General features: G+C 39.8%; 1 protein-coding gene across 2 annotated transcripts in view; it reads left to right on the plus strand.

Annotated features, from left to right (window-relative positions):
- Positions 1-10,138, plus strand: part of RNF150 (ring finger protein 150) — a 307,968-nt gene extending 297,830 nt beyond the window's left edge. For both annotated transcript variants that reach the window (XM_059722040.1, XM_014595673.3), the window contains one exon: positions 1,817-10,138. In XM_059722040.1, coding sequence (XP_059578023.1) covers positions 1,817-1,935 — 119 coding nt within the window. In that variant the 3' untranslated portion in view covers positions 1,936-10,138. The remainder of the gene's footprint in view (positions 1-1,816) is intronic.
- Positions 10,139-11,435: the final 1,297 nt, after the last annotated feature.

Genomic DNA, 11,435 nt, shown 5'->3' on the forward strand with positions numbered 1-11,435 from the left:
ACTTTTAAGCATGCAGACATCTACAGGTGGTTCAAAAGACAAACCCAGAGATTTCAAATAGGAATCCATAGTATCAAAAAACACTCCAAGTTCTGAGGCTTTCTGAGTTCTTTTGCAACAAAAGACTTGCTCTATCTTTTTTCTATAGTTAAGGAAAGAATAAACGCTAAGAACTGGCATTTTCTGAGGGGTGCCTTGAGTCAACATGATTGAGAACCACTGCCCTAGAGGGAAGACATGAGTCAAAGACTCTTCTGCCCAATATGGAATAGACTGCGCTGCCTAGATGGAAGGACCCAGGAGCTGGTGGTTGCCTATAGGACATCTGTTGATCAAATGCCAGATAAGCAGCTTAATCCTGCCTGGCATATTCATCCCTTGGCCACTTTTTTATTTTTTTAATGACAAGAGAAACTGCTCAGATGACCCATATTTAAACAAGCTTTGCTAGCATAAAATGAATAAAACAGCACAGAACAGAAACAAAGAAGTGCAAGCATGCAAGGAAATGTGTTCTTACTAAGTTGCCTTCCTTTAACTTCCTTCTGGGGTTGTGGCACACAGTGAATAGGAATCCTACAAGCTAAGCTTTTAAGCCTCTAGTTTATATGGTGTGGGGGAAAGTGTGCAATTTAAAAAAAAATCTCCAATGATTCCGAGTCTCTAGAAAACCAAACCAAACCTATTCTTCTGTGATCCTTGAAAGGCTTGATTGAACAATATATAACGGTTTAGGAAAGACCTGGTTCCTAGATCTCTTATCTGCCTGCCTGACTTACTACTAATTGGTACTGGTCCATAAATTACTTCTTTCTTATTTAATGCACTTTATTGTTTTACACTAATAAAGTTCAAAAGTTATTTGGTTCTTTGTGTTAGTCTCTAATAATTCTGAGAAAATAGGCCTTAGCACAGATATATAATCCAGTTAAATATTTCCCCAAATATTTTCTATATACTTGCAACTCACCTGCAACTTGGAGTATGTCTGTGTTTAATGTGTGTAACCAACTTAGGGGTCTACGTGGTATTGTAGAGAGTATGGTAGGTCCCTATGGATAGGGACCTACCAAATTCAGGGTGGCTGCCCCCCAGTTTGATGGGCAAAATGCTGGGCTCAGCAGCCATTTCTCAGGTGGAGGGCAGCAGGTGTCCCATGCCTCTAATTGGCTGAGGGACCCTGGTGGCGCTGCCTGTCGCCATTGATTAACTGTAAGGGCTGCCTGTCACGTGGCCCCTCCCATCGCCACTGACCGGTGAAGAGGGGAAGGGCCATATGACAGGCAGCCATTGCAGCCAAATAGGAGCAAGGGGTGGGAGCAGCAATCAGACTCCCTGCAGTCCTTTGAGTGGGCAACTTCACCCTGGTGGGCTGCCACGGCACCATGAAAACTACTGGCTCTGAGAAGCCAGCACTTTTAGTGTTTTTTTTTTTCTTGTGGATTTCAAGAGCGTTGCCCGAATTCGTGGGCAATGCTGGATTTCATGAAACGGACAAAATTGCAATTTTGGTAGATCCCTATTCATGGAGGAGAAGGGTGATTTTGTGGACCAGGGGACTGGGCCAGGAGCCTTTACAGGACTGGAAGAAATGAGTGAAAGTTCTGGTAATTTTGTTTTAGTCACAAGTAACCCCTGTCTGGGGTTTGATTTCTAAAAAAATTTCAGGCAGAGATTGATCAGGAACAACCTTCAGGATCCAAGCAGGCATCAAGGAGGTTTGGATTCAGATTTCTGGAGTACCTCTGCATTTAAATAACTGTGACAAACTGATGTAAGGGCTTGAATGTCATTCCTGTCTCTGGTCTTCTTTCAGATGAACAGGAGCCTACTGTGAGCAGCGATTCAGATATTTCATTGATTATGGCGATGGAGGTTGGACTGTCTGATGTGGAGCTTTCCACTGACCAAGACTGCGAAGAGGTGAAATCTTGAAAAACAAACAGAGATTCCCCACTAAACTAAATGGTAAGGGTGAGGGGAAGGGACAGAGTCAGCTCTCAAAGATTTGGACCAGTCACGCACGCACCTCCAGAACACTATAACTCCAGTGCACTCCATTCTGAGATGGCCATGAAAAGCAATAGCAACAGTTGTGTTTACCTGGACGCAGTTTCATCATCTACATATGTCCATTTCATTCATGTGGAAAATGAAAGTTTATTGGTTTCCCACATGCTTAAGAACAGTCATGCACCTCTTCAGTGGCTCGTCAACCTGCAACTAAAATGACAGCTTGAGTGTTTTCTACTCCTGTTCAATCTTTTTTTTTTTTAAAAAAGATGTTTATTTATAGTTCTTTCTGGTCTTTGACTGACTCCAGCTTTTTCAAGAATTCAGTCTGGAAATTTGACTTCCTCTTCTCTAGTCACTTCATAATCCGTCTCCAGGATTTATTATTGCCTTGACATTTCTGCATGAAGTATGCATGGCTTCACTGAGAAATGGTGCCTCAGCACCCTGTATTAATATGAAGCCTGCTTTCATTAAGATTTTAAATCCTTTTGAAGTGGTTCTCAGAGATTATATCTTCCAGAGGCCCTTATCTTATGAGATAAAGTTCTGAATTAATTGAGGTTGCTGACTTGTTGTTTAAAACTACATGATGTTGATTTCTATTTGCAGAGCTCCATTAAAGGCACATACGGTACCACGTGAGGGAGAGAAAAACAACAGCATTAGAATTCGCCTGCCCTTGCGATCTTTTGCTGTGTTGTCTGCCATTAGCAACCTCCAGCGCATTAATGCTCTTCCCTGTGGTTCAGTAGCTGATGGAAAAGCTTCTAGTTTAAAATCCGGTACTTCCTTAAATTTGAAAAGAAACATCTGCCCAGCAGGCCAGTGAGTGTATGTGCAGTTTCCTAAGGGCACTTAGTAACCCATTTGCAGTTTATGTGACTGAAGAAAATACAATTAGGAAGGATTTGAATGGGGGAATGCCCTGTAATATCACAGAAAGAATAAATGGCGAAAGTAGAAGCTGGTGGCCAAAATGTATACCTTACTTTTTCAACTGGGTTTTTGTACATCTTTGTTACCAGCTCCAAGAATCTAGGTGAATCCTTAGTTAACTACTTTCTAGAGACCCCTGTACACTGCGGTGAGACAAGACACTTATCAGACATATGAGGCTGAAAAATTGCAGCAAAAAAAGTTGGGATTTTTTTTCTGGACAGAGATAAAAATAGAGACATCGTACGAATGCTAAAATGTAAGTTATTTTAACCTACGCTTATGATTTTTTCTATCTTTGACTACATCTTGTAGAAATGTGCTACTTATAGCTGGGTATTCAGAATGCAATTTATGTTTCAAAAAAAACTATTCAAGTATGAAAAAGGACTTCCATCTCGTCATTATACTAGAGTGAATGGTTTCAGTTGACAGTCAGATGATTCAAATCACATTACCCCCTGTTGAGTAGGTCAGTAGAATCAACAATACAGCTCATATTAAAATTTCAAGGAATGGAAAGCTATTTTCACTTCATTGAGTTAAAGCAACATCTCCAAATAACACCATTAGGTTCTTTCAACGTTGTCATTTTAGTCCTCTTCATACTTTTAGTTATACAAATTTACTTCCTGCTGAAAGTTGACATACGAGATTTTACTCAGAAAAAAAATTAATGACAATTTAAAAAAAATAACTGATTCTTTCTTAAATTACAAGATAAATGGGGGTGGGGACTTCCTTTATAATGCTAAGTTCCTTTTGTAGATTAAATTTTGAATGTTCTTAGCTCTTAAATTGAAGGCGTTTAGGCAAAATAATCTGTGCAAATAATGATTCTGAAGTATAGCTTGTGAAGCATCATTTGTTTTTTATAGATACTTTTTTAAATATATTTTTTTAAATAAGAGACGTAATCATTTGGAAATCTAGGCTGCTTAAATAGAAAAGCAAAGATAGTTTCAGGGTGTACCCCAACCAATTGCCAATATTGGTGGTTTTAAAAACCAGATTGTCTTATTTGACTGATGTCTATTTCCTGCAGCCACATGCAACACCTACACTAACAGCAGAGGAATCTGAATGAGGATTCACCCTGCAAAGAGACTCATCTGCAAAGAGTCTGCATAAGGTGATGGACAAGCTCCACTTAAGCCCTGAAAGTAATGCTGAACTAAGGCTTAGGTGGTATAGAGAGCTGCCACAGTACATAAGAACAGAAATGAAACTCACCTAAGCTAGGGGTTCAGCTGTGGGCCAGATCCAACCCATGGAGCCATTGGATCCAGCCCACAGATGTGTACTTCAGCAATGTTTGTCAGCAGGGAACTTCAGTTGTGGGCGCTTTCCTTGTGCTGCCACAGGTCCTAGTGTCTGCCCACCCATCTCTATCCCAAGGCAGATCATTCTGGTGTGCTCCCCTCTTCCATCCCCTTCCTGCTCTCCGAAGCTTGAAACCCCATTCCCCAGCAGAGTTTTGTCCAGGGTGTCAAACCTGCTAGTTACACCTCTGTGTTAATTTGTGCATTGATGTAAGCGCATGTGTACACCTCTCCCTATTCAGGAGAACATATTCACAGGCCTTATGTTATGGTTGTATTTAAATAGCTTTAATTTCAGCAGGATTTAACAATATGCCTAGAGTTAAACTTCGGTTCCAAGTGAAGATGCTTTCCTGAACAGGATTTGATGAAGTATCTTCTTATATATAACATTTGTAAAATGCCTTCAAAATCTTTGGCTACAAAGTGCTAAAGAGTACTCAAGAATATGAGTAATATATAGGTCCTAATTCTGCAAATGTTTATGGGTAGACACAGTTTTACTGATGCGAGCAGTCCTTTTGACTTCAATTAGACTATTAACATGCGTAAAATTAAACATGCAGATGTGTGAGACCGAGCCGTGTTATACAAGGTTAACCCTTGTACAGATGTTCTACAGTCCCTACATACTTATGTCAAAACCTGGGATACAATATTAACAGCTTGGTCCATTATAAAATATCTATTTACTTCCGGATCCCAGACACTTGATGCATAGCAAACCTGTTTCCTGTCTAAGACGCAAGTCAGCCTGCTGCATATCAAAATACAGCCTGCGGTGCCCTACAAATGGGGGCAGTTCATGTAAATAATCTGCCAGCCTCATACTGTAACTCTCTATAGATTATCTATTTCACTTGATCGCCAACACCCAGTGAGGAGCCATAGTCCAAGAGAATTAAGTTCTAGTGCTAGAATAATCTCATGTAGCCTATCACTGGCTTGATCAATGCTTTAAGAAAAAAGGTTGCCCATCACTGATCATCTTGCTTCTCACCTCATTCTTGCTGGTCCTTTCATCCAAGTGATCGTCTCTTTTGTTTCCCATTCACAACATGGGTGAATGGTGGGAAATCATCACCTTGGTGAAACCTTCTGTTCCCTTTCACTGAAGAACAACTTGTATGAGCCTCACAGATTTTCTCAGTGGCGAAGAGCCCAGTCACATAACTGCTGAGCTCATTCCCCATTCCCAAAATTCTTTGTGCTGCTCAGAGACTTCTCCTTTAGCTCTAGAAGGGAATAATCCCAGGCAGCCATGAAATGCAGGAATTGTTACTGAATGGGCAGTTTCCCCCTCTGGAAAAGTAGTAACCTCAGCAGCTGTGTAGCTCAGGAAGCCTGAAGGCTTCAGGGACCAGGAGTTGTTGATGTGAATTAGAGCAGACAGAGCCTAGATTCTGAATTTCTCTTGCTTTTATGAGTTTAATGAAGCTACTTTCCAAATAGCCTCCTTAGCAAATTAGCCACATAAAATGTTGCCTGGGCAAAAGTTTGCATTTGAGCAAAATTATTCAGAGTAGTCAATTTGTATATGCAAATGCTAATTTATGTAGGGCTTTGTCTGATGCACTAGCACCGGCTGTGTATCCATCCATGATTCATCCATTTTGCTTGGTGATGAAAATTTAGCACATATTGATTTTTTTTTCTTTAATTTTTTTTTTTAACAACTTCATAATAGTTTACAACATGAAAGAATGACTGGGACAATTGTGAACTAATAGTGTGTTGACTAAATAAATTGATATTCATGTTCAAAATACAGAATTGAGCTTACATGTATACATGCGGTAAACTGATTGATGCCACTTTTAAAAATGAACTGGAATGCAAACAGAGGAAGATGGCAAGTGCTGACTGGTTTTAGCTGTTAAAGATGATGGCACCAAAATCTAGTTTAATATGAGCAATTGGAAAACCTTGAAAACATAATATGGACTGGGTGGAAATTGTTGCATTTATTTCAGTGAGCTTTGGATCAGACACATAGGAAGCAGCTGTATGAGGTAGTCTTTTGGTATGAATTTGCCACTTCTTACAGGAGGTGCTAGCAGTAGGTTCTTATTCATGGTAGAGAAGCAGATCCATATAAAACAGTTCAGATCCAATTCTAAATTAGGAGTTTCCTGAGGAACAAAGGCTTTGGGATCTAATATTTTTGTTCACACCAATCCTGAGTTTCTGTTTATTAAATCTCCTTCTCTCCTTTTGACTCTAAAACACCTTGCCTAATTAGAAAGATGCCTGGATCAAAAGACCAACCATCACTCATCAGTCATAGCAGAATTGCTTAACAGGCACCTGCAGACTGTTTTATACATGTATGAGCCCTTAAATAGCAGAAGTCAGCTGCTAATTTTCCAGAAAACAGTTCCCATTAAATGTGGGCCCCCTCAATGCACAGTAATTTGTCTGTGTAGATGTTCAAATGTACTGCCCTTGGAAGATTCTCCATTTAATGTGTGTTGCAGCTCTTCTTCCAGGATCATTTGTTATTAAAAGGCAATGATCCAGTTACAGGCTTTTATGTAACACAAGATTCAGATCCTTACTGCCAGAGTTGCTTTGCACTGAAACAACAATGCACGTTATATGCAGGGCAAAAGCTTGTGCAGCTGTGAATTCCCCAGATTTATTTATAGGTGGCTTGTTCCTCACTGTCCCCAGGAAAGCTTAGGACTAAGCATAAAAGTCAGAATGAGGTAAGAATGGTGGCCTGCGCAAAAGGAAAGGAAACCAACCAGCAGATGATTGCTTGAGGTTTATTTCTCCTTTATTAGACCCTTTACTTTTGAGTTTGGGGGTATTTCTGCCAATATCTATAAAAGTGAAGATTGCAGATCTGCTGGGAATACAATAACAAGCTCATATTATCACAAGTGCAGGCTGCATCCAGCTGGGGCTGACCTGACAAACAGAAAAGACGCTGCCAGATTCTCTGGTGCGATGCCTTTGCTTTACATTGCTGCCCCAGGGCTTCTGACCTTTACCTGTTCCACAGAGAATACATCACACAGCAGACACACAGGATTTTGGGCCACCCGACTTGCAGGCAGAAGGAGCCGGGGGGACACTGCCACAATAACACCCATGTTACGCCAATCCTCTGCTGCATTTTTGGCTGCTTGTTGCTATGGCAGCAAGTAAGACCAGTCATTAGCCTGCCCTTGTTCAACACAAAGGCCAAATACAGACAGTACACTTTTACCGGTGAATCCGGTCTATATCTGTAATTGAACACAAGTTTGACACACAAAACCTGTCTATACCCATAACAGAACATAAGTTTGGCGCACACAGACTGGTTAAAAAATGGCAGAACCTGGTCTAGGACTTGCCACCCCTCCCAGCGAGTGGCCAACGTGTATTCTGTTCACTAGTGCTCTAAACTATGCCGCTTACAGAAAACCACGTAACAGATCCATTCTGCCTCGGGCGTTTTGAATGGCTGTGCCTAGCCAAAGGACCTAGTCTGCCCTGAGTAGCAGTAACAAGTGAGCTTTATATCAGCTTTGCATGGCAGCCCAGATTCTGACATGTAATGTTTATACCTCCCCCAAATCTGGACTGTTACAGACGAGGCCCATTTTACACTGTTCTGATAGTGGAAATGAAAATCAGGTCCTTAGTTGTCTTCCCCCCACAATCCAGTCAACCTTAAATACTTAGTAAAAATTGGCCCTGTGTTCCTTGAGGCTTTCAGGATAAACTTTTGACTTCATATACAACTGTACATGGGGCAGCTCTCTGATAGCTAAAGGTGGATCATTACCTTATTGAGGAAAGCTGAGCATTCATTGATTTACATATTCATATGTGTAAGCACACATTAGACAAGTCTTGTAGTGAACTGGTTTGCTTGAAGTTATAGTTAAAATAATAACTTGAAATATTTCGCAAGTTAGAAGAGACAGGGTGAAGTTAGTTTGGGGTTGTTTTTTTTTAATCTGAGCAGTTGATCCAATACAACCAGTTCTTTTATTTTAACAAACTGTTGCCTGAACTAATCGACACTTTTGGAGCTGAAAGAAGAACACCAGATGGATTCTGTAGTCTGGAATTTGTGTTCCAGATGGTACTTATTGCAAGATAACAAGGGAAAAGATCGCCCTCTACTGCATGGTTTCTAACATGGTCACTAAAACCTTTACATTAAACAACAGTTAAACATGAGTTGTTGTTCTTTTGGTCACCAAGTGTGACTTGGTTTCTCAGCAACTAAGAATTTGGTCCATATTTAAAAAAAAAGAAAAGTAAAAAGGAAGATGCATTAAGGATGTTGCCAAGGTTGAGTATCAAACCAAAGCGAGACCTTTTCACCTGATATAAACCCTGTATTTCAAAACTCTTTATTGTGGATTGGTCACATCTTGCTGATTGCAGGGGAAGGGGAGGTGGAAGGAAGGAAGGAATAATGTTTTTCTTTGGGGGAGAGGGGGTGTTGTCTGATTATCTAAAGCTTGTATAATTTTTACCAGGCATCAGGATCAACATACTCCTTAGCTATGAATGTATAAGTTTATTACAGATGTGAACGATCAAAATGTTTTCTATGTGTACATACCACCATCCTCACTTGCTGTTTCACATTAGTAACCTGACATGGCTGTACCATTTTATACAGTTGGGGAAGGGGGGTGGGAGGGTCTGTTATTTTTATAGCAAGATGTTCCTTGTATTTAAAGAACATTTAAAATGATTTTGTACTTGTCAAAATATACATTCCATCCATTTCCAGAAAATAATAATTTTTATTTAAAGTCATTTTTAAACAAAAATGAAAAAAAAAGTGGTAACTATTTAGTATGCACTTCAAGAGTAGAGCAAAAGCATTCTGTTCTCCAGTGATGGCTCCAAAGTTTCATCTAGCGATGTATTCTCTCTCAGATTGCAGACCAGTACCAGCAAATGCCAAGAAAAAAATAAGAAAAGGGGAAAATTAACCCCTTGATATACTTTATTTTGTATTTCAGTGCATTATTACTGAAATATTTCCAATTAAGAAAATAGTGCTTTATAATAGTGAAATATTATTAAACATTAAAACGTAACCCTGCTTCCCATACTTTCTTCAAAAGCTGAAAGGGGAGGAGGCGGTTAGCTACATGCAAAAACTGTCTTGTTTTGCTGAAAACCAATAGCGAGTGAGATGTATGTTTAAGTGAATCTCCTTAGCTGGCATTATCATCAGTTTCTGTAGAGAACAATGTTTGCTCTTTTGACAATAGAAATTACTGTTCACCTCTGCATTAAGAAAATGTTCTGTCCTCCAAACAAACTCACCCTGATTTGTAAATCATCTGCCCAAAAACAGTAAGAAATTCTATGGTGGCATTTGCATAGACAATTTTTAATTTAGCATTTTTTGCTAGCTGTGAATTGTCTGCCTAAACAATGCAGTAGTGGTTTGTGAAGCAAGCCTTTCTTTTAAGCATTATTTTCTGTACAGTATTGCAAATGTATTTCAAGTTTTTGCTGTTATTTTATTATGCATACATCTTCCCCCTTCAATGCACTTTATATCTCTTGAAAAATATGGGAGTCAGAGAATTATCATCTTTAAAGGGATTTGCCTGAAATCAAGAGGCGCACTAACTTTTATTTTGCTTTATTATATACTGTAAATGCTTAAGAGCATAGACAGTGACTCAGTTGGGGGAAATACTGAAACATTAAGAATGATATTTGGAATCGTTATTCAGTAGTACAACATGGCTATTTTTGTTATATAGAAGATTATAATGTAAATACGTGAGACTGTGTTATTATGTATTAGTAAAATATTGCAACTATAAAAGTTAAAGGATTGTGAATCCCAAGGAATTTTATTGCAAGTTTTTTAATAAAAATGGATCTGATTACTGTGTCATACATATTTCCTGACAGAATGGTAAAACTAGCTTTTGCTGTTAAAATGAAAATTACTTGTGCGTTCTCATTCCTTTCTTAAACTGAGTGTGGTGTTCGTGGAAAGCAGTAGCATGATACAAGAAGTAGGTAGGGCTCTGCTGATGAGACTTAAGACTGATATTCAGTGCTGCCGTTATTGCAGTCCTGTGGTCAAAGGTTCGAAATGGTGCACATCCATTGCAGAGCAGTTTGAATTAATTCCTTGAGGACCAGCTCCATGATTTTTCCGGGAACTGATGTGAGGCTGACTGGTCTGTAGGTCCCTGTATCCTCCTTCTTCCCTTTTTCTTAAAGATAGGCACTATAGTTGCCCTGTTCCAATTGTCTGGCACCTCCCCCAATCACCATGAGTTTTCAGAAATAATGGCCAGCAGTTCTGCAATCACATCAGCCAGTTCCTTTAGCACCTTCTGATGCATTGCCTCCGGTCCCATGGACTTGTACACGTCTAGTTTTTCTAAGCAGTCCCTAACCTGTGCTTTTACGACTGAGGGTGGCACAGGTAAGATTTGATGGAGGTTTACAGAAGTGAAAAGTTAATCCAGTAATCTGCTGCACTTACTAGTCCCTATTTTATTTTTAAAACAACCAGATCATGTTGGTCCTTGGTGGGAGTTGTCCCCATTATGGGAGGCTTTGCCTCAGTGCTGGTACCATAAAGAATGCTGTGCTTTTGGATGTAATACCCCTTGGATAAGATATGCAGTCCAGGTTCTTCTTGTTCCATATGTGCATGCCTTGTTGAAATACAAAACTTGATGCCAGTATTCAGACTGAAAAATTGTCTGACGTTCCCTCTCATACATACCCATGGACATTAGCAGCTGACCAGCGCCCCCAGTATTCCAGCGTGCAGGGCTGGGAAACAGCAGCAGGCAAGCACATAATGGTTATTGTGCTCACTACATATGTAGCCGTGCCTTGGACAATGGAAACGCATTTTAGTAGATATGAAAAGAGCTGGCTGGGAAGCTCTGGAAGTTGAAGCAATATTTATTCAATAGCAGAGATATTGCACAGACAATGGCAGTATCACTTTCTTCACAGTACCAAACTAAGCCTATGCTGGAATAGCCATCTGTAGTAGATGATTCATTTTCCATACTTCTCTGCTGAGTGTGCCAATAAAGAGGCCAGTTACTTCTAGCTGTGCTGCTAGACTAGAGTTGTGAACATACGTAAACTGGACAGAGGTGTAGGTCATTTCACAGAGACTTTCCAAATGCTATCAGGTATTAAATTCCA

Source organism: Alligator mississippiensis, chromosome 2, assembly GCF_030867095.1.
Source record: "Alligator mississippiensis isolate rAllMis1 chromosome 2, rAllMis1, whole genome shotgun sequence".
NCBI classification, from domain to species: Eukaryota; Metazoa; Chordata; order Crocodylia; family Alligatoridae; genus Alligator; species Alligator mississippiensis.